The sequence below is a fragment of the Heliangelus exortis genome, chromosome 23 (genome assembly GCF_036169615.1).
Source record: "Heliangelus exortis chromosome 23, bHelExo1.hap1, whole genome shotgun sequence".
Taxonomy (NCBI): Eukaryota; Metazoa; Chordata; class Aves; order Apodiformes; family Trochilidae; genus Heliangelus; species Heliangelus exortis.
In genome coordinates, this window is record NC_092444.1 from 5,662,317 (window position 1) to 5,679,266 (window position 16,950).

A 16,950-nucleotide genomic window follows, 5' to 3' on the forward strand; every position below is an offset into this window, starting at 1 on the left:
AATTTTGGACAAATTAGGACCCTTGAAAATAGAAATGCACTACATGCTGCTAGGAGAGCTTTTAAGTTAACAATATAGCACTGCCTTAATGCTAGAAGGCAATCTTCTTCAGTTCACACTTTTCCACTCTTAGACCCAGGCAGGGGAAGAGGGCCAAAGGGTAGCATTTGTAGTCACAAGCATTACTAAGCTGTTCTAAGAAAAAGACTACTGGAATTTAGAGAATGGTGCAGCAGAAGGGATGCTCTTAGAGAAGATGTTTCCATCCAGGTTTTTTGACACTTTTTTTTTTCCCCTTTTTTCAAATAGTAGAAAATAGGAGTGTGCAGAGAGCAAGTCATACCAGCAGGCCATGTGCTGATGGATGGTGCACAACCCTCTCCAGAGGTCTGCAGGCACTGCTATGCTGGTTTGGATCACTTCTGGAAGTGTCTGGAGGTGAGGACAGTTCAAGTGATGGATGGCTGCAAGCCAGAGTGCACCAGGAAGGACAACAAGCTCTGGCTGTTGCAAGATTCCAAGCAAGAAGTACCATCCTACTTCAGCAGCTCCTGGAACCATGCCCAGACTCGCAAGGACCGTAAATTTGGTTTTGCACTGATGAAGCCTTCCCCAAAAACCTCCTCAAATAACATTTCCTCTAGAGAGAAAGCACCTCTAAGGTAACCAAGTCATTCCCTCAGCAATTGCTGAAGAGCAGATGGAAGGAAAAAGCACGTGCACTCGAGATGACCACTGATCAAGTGCCTGACTCAGTCGTGGTGCTGACGCACAGAAAGGGAAAAAGAAGATGATTTCAGCTTGGAACCCTGACACCTGGGAGCGAGGTCCCAGTTCCCAGATTGCTCCAGCCAGACAAAGCTTCTGCCCCTTGGAACTCTTGTTACACCACACAGGAGGTTGCAGCATTACGTGCTGAAGCAATGTAGAAAGCAACAGCCCCAGAAGCGAGCAGCAGCTCCTCTCCCCACACACCATCCATCCATCCCCACTCTGGTATGGGAGTGTCAGCAAATGAATTTACCCCTCCTCAGAAACTGTCACAGCAAACGATGGCTTCATGGGTAAAGCATAACACAAAGCTGCTTCATCAAATTTACTCCATAATGCCCAGCCAGGGAAATGTTTAATGGATCTGAATGCTGGAGATCAGTATAAAGGAGAGTGCAGGAGCCAGAGGAGGCTGTCTGGAGAGTTACCTGTTGCTCTGAGAGCTGAAATGGCCTGTGGGACATTTAAGAAAAGGGAACTCTTGCCTTTTTCCATATAGCTCATTTGGGCAGCAAAACAAAAAAGACAGAAAGGCCCAATAAGAATGACACCCCAAAGCACGTGGTCTGCGATTTAACACACACATTTGAGCTCCAAATACATTCAGCCCCTGTAAGAGGTAAATGAAAAAAGAAATTACTTTGAAAACTATTGTTGCAGGTACAGCGACGCATATCCCCATATGACATTCTTTCACATTGCCCTGAACTTGAACAAATGAGACTTTTTAATCCCTTAAATTTTTCCCCCATTCTCAATCTTACTAAGAGATGTAAGAAACCAGGCACTTAAATGCAATGGCTGCTGCATAGCATTTACTAAAAACACAGAAGGAAATTGAGTCCTGGGTGCACAGGAGTAGGAAAGCATTTGCTGCTGAAATGTCAAGAGAGGGAAGGGTATGCAAAGAACAACAAAATATAGTAGATGTTGTTTATTCAGGTATGAAATAAAGTTGTACTTACCAGAGGAACTGGCTTCAGGTGTTACATGCACACTCCCCAAAATGGAGAGCAGCATTTATTCAAACCATAAGAATGGGGTGGGGGCAAGGGAATCTAGTTTAACATGAAGGATGCTGTGAACAAATACATTCTTTATTACTCACAATCACAAGTAACAAGTGCACCAGCTCTGCCTCAGAGAAGACAGAAGTTTTGCCACAGGCAGAAAGTGATTTCCTACCCTAATGGATGTCAGAAGACTTGTTCCTTGTGCTCTGCTCCAGGTTCTACCACCTGCCTACCAAGAGCACAGCAGAGAGAGGCACAACCCAAGCAGCCCTGGATTTTCATGACCTACATGAGCAAAGCTCTCCTCTGAGGGAGGCTGCAGCTGAAGGTTTAACTGATGAGCAGGGAAACAATTGTGTAGCAGGCACTGTAGCTGAAATCTGTCTGCTGGAGTGTGTTCCCCCAAGATGACAACTATTACTTCAAGGCAACAGTAACTGGACTTTTTTTTTTTTTTTTTTCTAGAAAGTATTTTCACTTCTGCTACAGAAAGATACCGAGTTTTGTCTCCTGTCAATAAAATCTCCCACCTCTCCCTCTTTACTGAGCCTGGTATAAGGTAACCCAAGGTTCTGAAAAGAGGTTTTCAAACTGAAACACGAAGGCAAATGTTCTGATCCTTCATCTGCACACACAGACCACGTGAGCATGGTGTCAGTGCACAGAACACACAGAATTTGTGTATTACAGAGTGTGTTTGCAAGCATTCTTTCAGCAGATGTGTCAGGCTGTGCCATCAGAAGGCCCCCAAATGCTGTTCTCATGCACACCTGCACGTAGGGTTCTGTCAGAATGCAAAGCAGCAAAGAATCATTTGCTGTAACAGATTTATTTTGGCAGAACAGCAGCCAATACATTTTGTTCACTTTTTCCAGATAAGCACAGAATTCCCCCATTTCCTGATCAGCTCCACATCACTTGCCATTCCAGGCATAACCTGCAAATGCTACCAGACTTCCAGAACTCGCTTTCTGCTGATTTCTCACAGGCTGTTACATACATAACACCTTAAAAGTAAAACTATTTCTCCTCCAGTCCTGCTGACCAGCCTGCCAGCTGCCCCTAGGGCAGAATCCCCACCCAGTGTCTGCAGAACATGCCCTTGGGGTGCTTTCCCCAGCTTTGCTGTGCACAAGCTGTGAGCCTGGACCCTGCACTTACTCCTCATCACAGTCCCCTCTTCCAGCACACTCACCATGCAACACAGATGAGTTTTAGTGTATCTTGAGACACTTGAGACACATCTGCCCTCTGAAGAAGGAATCCTAACCTTGAATGGAAAGGCACAATAGCACAACTGCTTTTTTCTTCTATATTCAAGCCACACGTTGCACATCCTTCTCAGTTCTGAACCCAACTAGCCCACTTCAGTATGCCAGTTTTAAACTGAAATTATTTTTCCTATTCTAAGGTCTTAAAACAAATCCCCTCCTGCCTGGCATTTAAAGGTTCCACACTGCTGCTTGAGGGCAGCACAGCCACCAGCCCTGCCATGCCCAGGGTGCTGGGGAAGGAAGGCATGCTCTAGAGCCAGCCTTGGCCAGATCTACTTTGCAGCAGACTGCTCTACTGAATGCTAAAAAAAAATGTCCTGGTTTGTCTGCAGCATTCATTACTGTCCCATGGATACAGTAACCAAACCCAAGATTAAAGATGGTTAAACTTGTTAATATTTTTTCATGTAAAAGTAGACACTTATGTCCTTACAACAGAGGAAGGTCAATTTACCTAATTAGAATTTTCTTTTTAGTTACCTTCAGTGAATAATATTTGTCAAAAACAAATTATGTTTTTTCTTCCAGAAGTTTTTGAAACCTGGCACCCAACTGCAGACCAGCCTTAGTTATACACAAAGCATCAGATTAGTAAAGAGAAGTCAACCAGTCAGTTCACCATTACAGGGATCTAGGCTATTTTTACAGTTCCTGAATGAACCTGCTTTAGCTGTAAAGCACATTAACATATGTGCTAAGATCTGGAGCTACTGGTTTCCAGTTAACAAGTTCACAGTGCTGGTGTCTCTGCAACCAGGAGTAGGGATTCTCTTCCTTCATCATGGCAAAATCCATGAAAGCAGCACTTAAAACAGTTAAAGCACATCTGGGCCCTTGTCCTTGTTCCATCCAGTTCTTACTTCATTTGTCATTAGTAAAGAGCCCAAATAATTACTTGTAAAAAATGGAGGATATGCACCAAAAAATGGTAGCACAGAAGTCACAGTTTGGCAAGAAACATCATTAGTTGTTGCTTGTTGGGCTCAATAGTTAAACAAATAATTATGCCTCCAGCAGGCTTAAGCCTGATTCATACTCTCACTCCTAAGCCACAAAAATTATGTGTGCAGCTCCAAGTCAGTAAAACTTCATGATCACCAACTCACATTTGTGTTTCTGAACAATATATCCCTTCCTCCACCTCTCCTCCCCTGCTGAAGGGAGCAGTAAATAAGCACATAAATGGTGTTATTTCCAACCACAGCTTTTCACCAACCCCCTGCTTGTCCTACAGCCTCTTAAATGCAAGATGGTCCCGAGCTGTACTGCTGACAACTGAAAGCCACAGCAATCCCTGCTCACACAGGGAGTGTGCAGGCAGCACACCAGCTGAGTGTGCAAAGCCACAGGGAGTGTGCAGGCAGCACACCAGCTGAGTGTGCAAAGCCACAGGGAGTGTGCAGGCAGCACACCAGCTGAGTGTGCAAAGCCACAGGGAGTGTGCAGGCAGCACACCAGCCCACGGACAGAGCCTGGCACAAAGGTGACCTGGACTCTCTGAGCTGAGAATGAGGCTCCTGACAGGAGCTCCCTTGGCACTCACTATAAGAGAGTTATGGAGTTTGCATCCTCATTTAAGGCTTTTGTTCTTCTTGCCACTATGCAGATTAACAGCTGAGAGAAGCAGGTGTTAAAAAGGTGGTCTTAGTAAGGTCACAAGGTGTGTAACTTACCAAAGACCAACTTCTAGAAGAAAACCATTCGTGCTTCACCACAGCAGGGAGTAAAAAGCAGTGTGACGAGCTCTTCTGCTTCTCTCTGGCTCAGGCAGAAACAAACACCTATACAGAGCAGGTTACATCTGCACTGCAGCTTCCTCTGATCTAACCTGAGTGCTGTCACAGCCTCATGACAAAGGACATGGTTACTCATTGAGTGTGTGTGAGTGCAGACTCCACTGAGTTCCAAAAATCTACTACCAGACATTTCGGATATTGGAAAAATACCCCACCTAAGCATGCCCATGATGAATACACATGTCCTTTTTCACACATTCATGCACTGGTAACATCTACTGCAGAGCTCTGTCCTCTTACAAAAGCAGCAGTGTTAGTCATTGCAGTAGGGTTAGTTTATACAGGATTCTGTTTTATATAATTAATGGAGGTGAAACTTACTGGCAAATCTCGGCTGCAGCCCCATGCAAGCAAGCAGAAAGCAAAAATATTTAAAATGGAAGAGAGGAACTGGCTAGCAGGCAGCTACACTCACCCTTTTGTACAGCCTATGGTCCACCAGTGGGCTTCAGATTGCAAAACAATACCAAAGAGCTATTAGCACACACATGGCAATAACCATACCTTACCAAGAGCTTCACTTCACCGAGGAGGAGACAACACTTCTGCTTGCCTGGAGAGAAAGAACCCTTCCCACTCCTGCCTACTGGGCTCCTCCTTGTTACCAGGGATGAGCAGTCCTGTGTTTAGGTGGTTTAGGGCAGAAAGTAAAAACCAAGTAAAATCAACCCACTGCTGTCATCCTTGTGGCATTTCTAGCTGCACCCTGCCTCCCCTCACAACCATTGTCTGGTTTCTATCTCGTTCCAGATGCTACTCCATAAAAAACCACAGCAGATGACAATCACAGACCTAGCAATGGTTCATACCTCTCAGAAGAGCAAACTTTTCCTAAGAACTGGAGAGAGAATAGGAAAAAGGTTCCCTTCCCAGTGCAAGCTGACTGCATGGACCGTATATGGAGACAGCTCAGCAAACCCAAACCCGCTTCAGAGCTCTGGGATTTCCTTACAGCTCTGTGGATGTGTCACATCTGGGGATCACTAAGCAGGTGGAATCTTTCCCAAAAACATTAGATACACAAATCCTTGCTTCTGCCTCCCAGAGGTCAGCATGCCAAGAGACAGCCAACTCACTGTAGGTTTAATGTCAAATTTTAGGCTAAAAGTTAAGTCAAGTGCACTGGGCACCATGGGAAGAGGGATGAAGCTCTCCTGGAAGGCCAGGAAGTTTCTATTTCTTATTCTCAACAACCAACCCTTCTGTGAAAAGTCATGTTGATACCATGTTATGGCTGATGCATGTTTTTCACCATATTCTTGAGAATATGACAGCAGATGGATAAATACGTAGCATGTTTTTGCAAAGTCAAAAGGAAATAATACATGTCTGACTGTTGGAATGGCTGCTGCTGATGAATGACCACTTTTGACTCCATGACACCTGATATCATTCAGCTACTAGAGCTCAAATATCTTCTCTAAGAATACCTTTGACCAAACCTTACATTTCTTTTCTGATTTTCATCAATGTCTAAGCATCAGTTGCTGAGAGAGCACGAACTGCAGGATTTCTCTCATTAAGTCTCTCAAAACATCTGAAATACTGCCTGATCAGGCAACAATTCTAAGTTCAGGAGACCAAAAAGCACAAGAACAACACAGCTATGCACCCTGGATCCTCAAGCTGATGGGAATCATGTTTGCACTACTGAGCCTTTGTGCCAAGAAGCTAATAAGCAAAACAGCACAAGAAGACCATTTAAACAACTGAATGCTAGCAGAGAAAGTTAATTGTAATTTGGTTGAAGTAGACTTTGATCAATTTAAAATAAGAAAAAAACAACCTGATTAAATCTTGCCTAAAGGCTACAGAACAAGCTTTTAATATGATTTATTGGCCCAGTAGCAGAATCTTGCTTGTGCACAAAAACCTAGGTTAAATGGATGTGTGACCATTTTTATTTCAGAAGGAAAAGCAAGGCAGTTGTTTTGAAGCACAGTTCACATCTTCAGTGGAAAAAAGTTACTTTTTTCTTTTGCTGCAACCTCACCAAGAACCATGGACAAATTCCCAAGTGACCACAAACCCTGATGAAGTGCCTATGGACACAGCCAGGACCCAACTGCTGCAGAAATTCAAGTACTGAGCAGTGTGACATAAGGCAGAGAGAACACTGGATCCACCTGCTGCTTCTTTTTATTTCCTTTCTATAAATACCCAAGACCTAAACCCACTTCCCAGTGATGCACAGCAGCTGCTGGAGAGAGAAGAGACTGGCTACAGGCAAAGGGAAGGGTCCTGCCTGCAGACTTCAGTGATGGAGATGAGTAGGGTCTGGCTCCACAAAGGAAACTGAGGAGGTGCTGAGAAAGAGGAAGGCAATGAGCTGAAGACAAGAAAAACTACTGGCTTCATGAGCAATTCAAACCTTGGAGAACCCAGGTTACTTGACAGATGGAGACTTAACTGCAGATGGTTGAAGTGCATGGATCATCCTGGTGGGAAACCTGGTGATATAGCTAGTGGTGAGGTATTCTCTGAGCTTGTGTGTGAGAGGCAGCTGCAGGAGCCTCTGGGCAGGTGATTTGAAAGCCTCCACGAATGGAAATGGTTACTCAGCTTCTCCAGGGACTGCCTAGACCTCAAGCAGATTGGAGAGGATACAGAAGTTTTGAGCCTCTGCCTGCTGCAGCAGGACATGCTGCCCAACAAACACAACAAAACAAACCTTTGGGTCTCTTCCCCATGCCCTGCTGGGATCAAGAAGCCACTTGAGCTTCTTCATTAACAACTGTGGCTGTTTCAAGTGCATTTGAGATTGGCCTGGAAACTATAAAGCTCTCTTTCTTGTCCAGACATTAATTAATTTACACTGAACCTGCAGACAAGATGTCTGTCCACAGTGTGAGCCACAGTGAACTCCAAACTGCAGTGCTGAAATCCTACAAAAAGGGCAGAGTCTGCTTTTAAAATCAAGTTTTTCAGATGCCTCTTTGCCTCTCAGAGCTCTCCTTGTTCTCCCATCACTGGGCTGAACTAGACATACTTCAGAATGCACCAGGTCTGACCAGCTCCTGAGTGGATGAAATGCATGTGTGGTGAGAATGGAGGGAGCAGAGTCAGAAACATCCAAATTCACTTTTGTTTAGGCAAAGTTCCAGCTTGCAACCTGATCATGTATGGGATCCTTACACTGAAAAACCAAACCAAACACCCTGCACATATCAGAGATGCAGTATGGCAGCACCAGCTGCCACCCCTGAGCACTTTGTCAAGCCTGTGCAGGAGGTAATGCAGCTCCATGTTTGTGTCTGTACTCCCAGCTTACTGGAGATACATGTGGAGTGGCTGACAGGAATTAACTCATCTGCTGCCCCGTTGGCACATTCCACCTATCCACAGTAAATATAACCACTATTTGAGAAGAGTTTACCAAGTGATCCTGTGACCAAACTAAAGGCATTTCCAGCCTACACTTTGCCACATATCCTAAATGCTTTGTGCAGCACTTATGAGCTGTAGCTATGATTTAGCAAGCTTTTTTCCAGACTTCCTGAAGTTCAACTTTTAAAGTCACGTGCCTTAGTTTGCTCAAAGTTCCCTTACTCTGTCTCTGCCCAACCTGGGCTGCTCTACCACATCAGCACTGGAGCTGAACACGATTCTCTTTTGGCAATGGCTCTAAGTTAGAGATTTCATTTTTGTCAGGGTATTTTGGCAGCAGCAGGGCTTTTTCTTATTTGACTAAAAGGTCTGTAGCAAGCTGATTTGATTGTTGATCACACACTGTACACACTGCTGACACATTTGAATATTGTTGCATGACTCTCACACAGCAGAAAGCAGCATCAAGCAAAAGAAAGCACCATACCTGTGGCGGCAGCGTCGTAAAAACCGCATGATCTTCCGAGCAGCTTGATCCTGCTTCTTGGTAAGCAGACTGCTTCTAAACAACAGAAAACCCAACACTGGAGTTGGCAAAACTGGGGTGAAGTGCAGGCAAAACTGGGGTGAAGTGTAGGCAAAACTGGGGTGAAGTGCAGGCAAAACTGGGGTGAAGTGTAAGCAAAACTGGGGTGAATAAGAGTAAATGCAAGAATAACCGTCCTATAAACCACTGTCCTATAAACCACTGTCCTATAAACCACTCTCCTTTTCCCACTGGCCTTTGTAATTTCCAGCGCTCACAGGTGAGTGTGAAAAGTATTATATAAAGATTTTGGGGGCATCCATGATCCCAAAAGCTCACCTGAGTTTCTGCTGGACAATGGTGGCTGCCCGGCGGTTCTGCCTCCTCTTCCCACACTCCTTGTAGCTGCGGTAGTACTGCTGGATCAGCATCGCAGCTCGTCGGCTCTGCTGGAATTTTTTCTGCTCATAGTAACTTCGGAATTTGCTCTGGATAAGAATGGCAGCTTGTGTCATCTTTTTATAAAGTGCATACTACAAGAGAAACAAAAAGAAGCTGAGGCCTTCTGAAAAAAAAAAAAAAACCAGCAAGCAGCAGCTTCCTACGCTGGAAGGCTCTTGTGCCAGTGAGACGTGAGGGTGAGCAGATAAATATCTGGGAACTGGATGAGAAAAGGGTGACAGGAAACTGGAATCACTGTAAGGTTAGGTGTAGAGCCCAGCCTGCACCATGAAAGGTTTTCTCACCTTTTGGTTTGATTTAATACTTTGTTAGCAAAGGCTCTGCATGTACCTGCTAATGATCATAACCAGCTGTCCTGTTCTAATGAACAACTTCAGAGTAACCAAGTCAGGTGGAAACAGAGGTTTACACTGCTGTGTACTTGTACTACAGTGGCTCTGCACCAGGGATAAACCACTGACTACACTGGGAATAAACTGTTTGTTTCCCTTGCACATAAATATCTCATTACAAAGCACAGGATGCTCATTTCTATGCAGCAATTGTTTGTACAGACTTAGTATAACAGCATCAAAGTATGCTGAGCCCAGCTAAGTGACTATAGATAAAGCAGCATGACTGACTATTTCATAATGCTAACAAATTAATAAAAGTAAAACTGTATTTTTTTTTGTGTGTCTTCTTTTAAAAGTATCTTTTAAACAAATTACTTATGGAACTAACGTTGCTCTTCACAAGTGTATTCCACTTTTAAACAGCTCATTTCTTGTTTCTATGGCATGGTACAATACTACAGAAGTTTTCATTGCTCATATACCCACTTGAATCCAAGCATTTCAAGTAGAATAAGATATGATTCTAACATAAAAAAACCCCACAAAACCAAAACCAAGCAATAACCAAAACCCACAGCAATTAAGCAAGTCTAGTATTAAGCCTAAGCATAAGCAAAACTAACTCTCATTAAATGTAACAAGAATCCACTGAACTTACAAGTCTGCACGAGCAGTCACACACATGCAAAATTTCCTCTAGCACTGCATTATTTCTAGCCCCATGATCCCAAATAAGGCAAGCACAAACTATTAAAATGGACATCTTTATTCTACATCCTTTTCTTTTTAAAGCACACGAGCAGAATGGCTGCTTAACTGAAAATATAGACATTCCTGCATATATTTAGAAGTCTTTTTAAAGACAGAGATGTAGAATAATATATAGAATTTGCACTCAGACCTCTGAGCTAACACTGTAACAGAGGTTTTCAGTGTTTACTGATCTTATTTTTAAAGTTTTAACTCTTTCTGTTGTTCCTGGGTATTTAATCAGCTATGATTTCTGCTCACTTTATCAGACAGATAAGACACAGAAATAGCAGCCAATGCTCCACATGGGCTAATGCCCTAACATACATCAATAGTTTTCTAGTCTACTGGGAAGAAAACCCAAAAAGCAAACACACAACACCACCCTCACCATCACCCCAAAGCATAAAACCCTCCAGTATCATCACAGACCACCATTTACCAAATTTCACTTTTTGGAATTGAAGCAGTCATTAGGTGCAGTTATATTTTGTTGTTAATAATTTCCTTTTTGTTTGTTTGTTTTCGGTTGGGTTTTTTTTTTTTGTGCTTTTTTGGTTGTTGTTTGTTTTGGTTTTTTGTTTTCCTTTTTAAAAATTGTTAATTAAATGGATCACATTGTGGCTTCAATCAGCTGTTTCGAGTCAGTCCACTCACAGGCTGGTCATGGTTTTCCTTTCAACTTTTAGCCCAGATGGGACTTCTGTGGCTGAGTTACAAACCCCTGAAAGAAGGGTTCAAACACGAAATGGTGATGTCAGCTATGACTGTTCAAATCTAGTCAGGAGCCTGTGCTGATCTCAACAGTACAGTAACATAACAGAGGAATAAAGTGTGTGAAAGAGAAAGCAGTCACTGGATAGACCAGACCACAACATATTTCCATTCATCTCAAGACCCATTTTGCTGCTGAGCTGCTCCTCTTTTTCCCTCCAGCTGGGAAGAGAGGGAGGACAATGGCTGCATGGATGGGATAAATGTCCCCTTGTGCTCCCTTCCCATGTGCCAAAGCAAAGATCACCAAGTGATGGATTATCAGCAACAAAGGAAAGCTCATCTGCCTCAAACTGGCTCCAAAACCTTTCTCAGAGCTCAGCCCATCACTGCTCACATCAGTACCTGTAGAAGGAGGAGACTTCCCCTTTCTAGTTGTACTATTATGGTGCTACATGTGGCACAGCAGCCCCTACAGATCTCCCATAAGGTTTGCCACTGAATTCTCAATTGCAGGTATTTACTAGTGGATACTAATAAAACATTTATCCAAATGCCAGGTTCTCCTGATTTATATTGAATGTGAAAGTTACTGACCCATGGGGAATTGTTTCCAAAATAGTGTTTGTATTGTATTACCTTCAAGGCTATCCAAGTAAGCTTAGGAAGAAACAGAAAATACATAGTTAATGTTAGTTCTGCAAATAAAGAATGAAAGAATAGAAAAACCCAAACCATCTTCTTTCAAAAAGAAGTGATTCCAGGATCCAAGACACAGCAGTTTTTGAAAGGAATTAAGCTTCCCTGTTGGAGGAAGCATCACTCCAGAGTGACAGCCATGAGACAAGTTGAAAGTGAATCCTGATGCAGTCACCTAACACTAGAAATGCTTTGCACATAAATATTTTTGAAAACTGTAAAAGAGCACAGGCATCTTGCCCTTCACTTCAGGTAACATGCTGCCACAGCACTGAGTCTAGCAGGGCACAGTGAAAAGGGGGCCACAGGTGACAGCCCCCAGGAAAAAAAACAAAAACCCCACAACAAAAAGACTTAAACAAAAAGCCAAAACCCAAGAACCAAAAAGGAGAAAGAAAGGTTGACTTCTTTTTCTGGGTTTGAGAACTCAGCCTAAAAGCAGATCTCCAATTAGAGTCTGGAGAACAGTCTCAGTCCTGGAACAACTTGCATCAAGTTAAAACATGTGACTTCCCATAGTTTCAAAGTTTAGTAGGTGCAAAATAAAACAAGGTATTTTTCATCTTCGCCTTTATCAAAGGCAAAACCAACTTCAATTTCACAATGAAATTTGGCAAGCAACTAGTCAAAGATTAGTCTCACCAGGCTATAGCATGCATAAAGGCCAATATGGAATACATCACTGCCCTCTATCTTGCATCAAAAATGCAGGTTAGCATCACAAAGAAAACCCTTTCACGGACTACCTCCAAACTCAAAATTCAGGACATGAATTTTCTTCCCTTTTCAGTTTTCTCTGAGCAGGGTATTTCACTACTGCATGCTGAAAAGCATACAAGAGGCACACAGAGATAATTTCCATTACGAAGGGCTGGGTTGATGGCACTTACACATTTTCTAAAATTTCCCTTCCTCAATTACCTGCTTGTATTTTCGGTAGCAACGCTGAATAACCGCAGCAGCCACCTCTTGCTGTTCCCGGAGAGGACGACCCTAAGGGGAGAAGGAAAGGAGCAGGAAGTAGTCAGAAAGCACCAAAAAAGAGGAACAGATGATGTTAAGTGGCTCACAGCACCCAATCTCTTCTAGCAGTGCTGTCTCATTCTGGTCTAGGCATTTCCTGGAGATACCCGTGCTGTCAGTTCATGGAAGGGACAAATCCTCAAAATTGAGACTGACAGCAAACAGGAAAACCAGAGGAACCTCTGAGATGTATTTTAAGGATATGCTTTGTGAGTTGTGCTCTGGCACAGAAGACAGGGCATGGAATTCAAATATCTCTCCAGCTGAGTAGTTGCTGGGTAAACATCAATAAGCAAATGCTACAAAGCATTGAAAAATTATGACAGAATCTGAATTTTTGTCCCAGAAGTGCGTATTGCCCATACATTCTTTTTGTAACAAATTAAAACTCTCTCACTTCTAAAAAGGAAGACATTTTGGCCACGTACCTTGTATTTCCTGAACACTGTCTGGACGAGTTTGGCAGCTTCATAGAGTTCTCTCTGCTCATGATCAGACAGAGTTAACTGTGCAAACTCATTTTCTACCTTCTCGCTGGTGGACGCACTCAGAAATTCAGACCAGTCTGCTGCTGAGGGAAGGCTGGGTTTCTCAAAAGCTATTTCACTGATTGGTGAGCCTGCAGGGCTCAAGCTGGTGTTCGAAGAAGGGGTCAGGGGTTCACTATACAGACTTCTGAAATACCAATGACAGTAGGAATTAATGGCTCACAAAACACCTGAGCTGGCATCACAGGTAAGAACAACAACATTTCTCTGTTCAAGGCAGAAACTCGTGCTCCTCTCCCTGCTTCCAACACCTCATGCTCCTGAGCCTGCCTGGATGCACTGCTCAGATTTGGCACTGGAAAAGAAGTCACAAGTCAGATCTTGTGGCCACTTGCACAGAATCATTGGGTTGGAAAGGATCTCTGGGATCAGCAACTCCAACCCTTGATCCACTCGCCCCATGGTACTCAGTGCCACATTCAGTCCCTTCTTAAAAACCTCCAGGGATGGAGAATCCACCCCCTTCCTAGACAGCCCATTCCAATGTCTGATCACACTCTCTGGAAATAATTTTTTCCTAATATCCAACCTAAACCTTCCCTGGCAGAGCTTAAGCCCATGGCCTCTTGTCTTACTGATATCTGCCTGGGAGTAGAGCCTGACCCCCCCCTGGCTCCAACCTCCTTTCAGGGAGTTGGAGAGAGTGATGAGGTCTCCCCTGAGCCTCCTCTTCTCCAGGCTGAACACCCCCAGCTCCCTCAGCCCTTCCTCACAGGACTTGTGCTGGATCCCTTCACAGCCTCCTTGCTCTTTGGACCTGCTCCAGCACCTCAATCTCCTTCCTGAGCTGAGGAGCCCAGAACTGGACACACTCCTCCTGCTGCACTCACACCCATCCTTCCATGAGTTTGTGGCCATGATATATTTAACCACGAGTGCATTGCTGGGTTTGGAACACCAGCTTTGAGTCCCAGTGAGAAAGAACACCTGCAGGCTAAGGAATGGGTGCATGCTGCCCAGAATTCAGACCCCTCAAGACCCCAGAGCAACTTCCCAGCTCCCACTGACCTTATCTGCGCAGCACTGGGCAGATGATCGACATCAGCAAGGTAACTGGCCAGCCAGCTCATGGTGGTGCTCATGGCAGCACTCTCTGTTCTCTCCACCAGAGATGACTCCATTGGCACAAAATTCTCCCGCTTGATCCTGTCAGGCGTAGCTTCAATAATGTGCTCTGCAAGTGTCATCATGTTCACCTGGGAAGGAAAGGAGAGCAAACTTTTGCTGCCTGGTAGCAGTAACCTTCATGCTTGAAGGTTACATCCCAGATGGCCCCGTTTTCCCCAAACTTGTGGTAGATGGAGTCTACTGTTTGTCCCAGAATTGGAGAGAAAATCATTAATCAAAGCTCATTTCCTTTCTGTCTCTTCTGACAAAGCATGTCAGGGTTTCATATTCCCCAGATCTCTTTCTCAATGACTGTATGGGGAGCCTAACAGATCTAGCACAAGGTTTATGTCACTGGACATTTGTTGTACACAGTGTCAGCTGTCACTACTGTCTTGTTTCCAAAGGAAAAATGATCTCACCACTATTTCACAGAGATGTGCAGCAGAGCATGCCAAGACTATAAGGGTACATCAAGAGAAGTTAAAACCCTTGGGACCACAGCTTTGTCAGGAATCCTTCTGAATCATATCCCTCCCCCACTAAGGTTCACAGGAATTTTTAATACTGAGAACAGAAAACACTTCTTGTTTTGCCAAGATCTGCTTCATCCACGTTATACCAGCAAGATGAGAATATTTAGAGATGCCAAAACAGTGCTTCCATTACTCTTTTTGCTCAGATGACTAAACACAGTATCATTTTCCCCATGACTACTTCTCATCTGCCTGTTCTGCTTCTATTGTGTTTTTATTTTCTCTGTTCCATACCTTGTGAAATTTTTTGTTCCCCCAACCCAGTCTCTCCCCTTTTCCACCATTATGTCCTTGCCCTTTAAAGCTCAGCTGCTTGGCCTGCAACCACAGCACTGCCTCTCTTTGTCACTTTGTCTTCAGAAGAACTGCTTCCCAGTTCCCAAAGGACTATGGGGCCACCTTAGTCTAAATTTACTGATGTGACCAGGAGACTCTGCTTTTTCTGTTTTCCTTGCAAAAACTGCAAACACATTTGTGCATTGAGTGCACTGTTGAAGTGTATGCTAGTGAGTGATCCTAAGTGCTAATCACACCCTTTTGTGTCTGGGTTGAGACTGGAAGAAAGAATACACCGACCACACAACCACCTCCTTTCACAAAGCACAATTCAGAGCCTCCAAAAGCCTCCACAGAAGGTTCTCAGAGTGAGGCTCCTCTGCAAAGCCAACGTTTTCTCTGAGACTGCTGACACTGGTGCTACAGGTATGTTTACCTGCAAGTCATCCATGTGGTGTAAGCAGTCCTCATCCCCTGCATTGTCCCTATAGCACAAGAGCTCTCCATCCACCATCTCCCTGTCAGCCATCATCAGCACATTCATCTGCTCTCGCTGGCGGAGCCGATGGGCTGCAGTGTCCTTGCCCAGGGCTGCCCTCTTGGGGCTCCCCGCCACCTGCGCTGCAGAGACCCCGATATAAACCTCTTTTGGGTTCCATTTGATGCCTGCTTGGCTGCCAGAGCCCCGGTACCCAGTAACTTCTGGGATGTGCTGAGAGAGCTCCCGGCCGAAGTCCCTTATCCCTTCGCTCGGGATGATTGTCTCAGGGGTGGATTGCTTGGAGCTGGAGTTCTGCTTCCTGAGGCTCGGCTGTTCCAGGCTCAGAGCAGTGGAAAGCAGCTTCTCTTGCCGGGCTTGGAAATACTCAGGGCTCAGCTTATGTTTTTTGGGTGCAGGGTAATCTTTCTGAGTCTCGCTACTGTAGTAACTGGAAGGTTCTGATCTTGGTCGTCTCAGCTCTGGAAACAAAAAGATCCAATGGTCAAAACCAAAAGCATGCAGCTCGTGACTGCTGCAGAACAAGAGCTTCTGCTGCAGAGCTGCAGGCAGAAGTTTGCACTGTGGTCTAAAACACCTGACAGAACGTGCAAAGGCAGCAACTATCACCCAGGGAGGGTACCACCTCAACCACTCGTAGGATACACATCTTACCCATCCTTATGCAAATTGACAGAGCATATGACAGAGAGCCCACAAATAAAGAATTAAGCTTCAAGAGCAGGGCTAAAGGCAGCATCTGCCACCCAGGTGAGCTCCTAGCCTCTAGGTTTTCACATGTCATATAGCAGCAAACCAGGGCATGCCCTCAGGGCTGTTTTACCTGTGTTTGTACTGGAAATCACAGTCACTCCCTTCTGAGGCTCCTGAGAGGCAATAAGCTCACTGTGCCACTGGGACACCCAGTTCTCTGTGTTGGAGTCTGTGCTCGAGGGGCACTGAATCCTGGGGTTTTGCCCAAGCTGAGTTTGCTCATCTCTCTGCAGCTGCTCCAAGCACTCTGCCAACTTCACGTGGCCCCGGGACCTGGCAATGGCCAGTGGCAACCTCCCAAGGGAGTCAGGGATAGAGATGGCTCGGCGGTCCCACTTGTACAGCACAAGGGCTGCATCCATGTGGCCCAGGGCACAGGCCCACATCTGAAAAAGAAAAGACAACTGACCCACTGGGCAACCTGCCTTCACCTTCCCTTCACTGCTAATGCAGTGGAACCTGGTCCCCAGCCCACAGAAAAATTACTCTGATAAGTAAAACGTAACATGCTTGAACCCCAGCAAGAAGCTTTTATTGATGT

General features: G+C 44.7%; 1 protein-coding gene across 16 annotated transcripts in view; it reads right to left on the bottom strand.

Moving 5' to 3' along the window:
- The window catches only part of CAMTA1 (calmodulin binding transcription activator 1), a 248,112-nt gene that overhangs the window by 6,431 nt on the left and 224,731 nt on the right, over positions 1 to 16,950 (bottom strand). For 5 of the 16 annotated variants that reach the window (XM_071767409.1, XM_071767411.1, XM_071767415.1 and 2 more), the window contains 8 exons: positions 16,480 to 16,795; positions 15,594 to 16,117; positions 14,247 to 14,434; positions 13,119 to 13,365; positions 12,589 to 12,660; positions 11,608 to 11,628; positions 9,047 to 9,240; positions 8,669 to 8,743 (listed from right to left, as the gene is read on the bottom strand). In XM_071767409.1, the coding sequence (XP_071623510.1) occupies positions 8,669 to 8,743; positions 9,047 to 9,240; positions 11,608 to 11,628; positions 12,589 to 12,660; positions 13,119 to 13,365; positions 14,247 to 14,434; positions 15,594 to 16,117; positions 16,480 to 16,795 (1,637 nt within the window). Of the gene's footprint in view, positions 1 to 1,223; positions 1,382 to 5,269; positions 5,301 to 8,668; positions 8,744 to 9,046; positions 9,263 to 11,607; positions 11,629 to 12,588; positions 12,661 to 13,118; positions 13,366 to 14,246; positions 14,435 to 15,593; positions 16,118 to 16,479; positions 16,796 to 16,950 lie in introns of those variants that run through there. The other 11 variants (XM_071767413.1, XM_071767418.1, XM_071767420.1 and 8 more) reach the window with 6 other exon arrangements.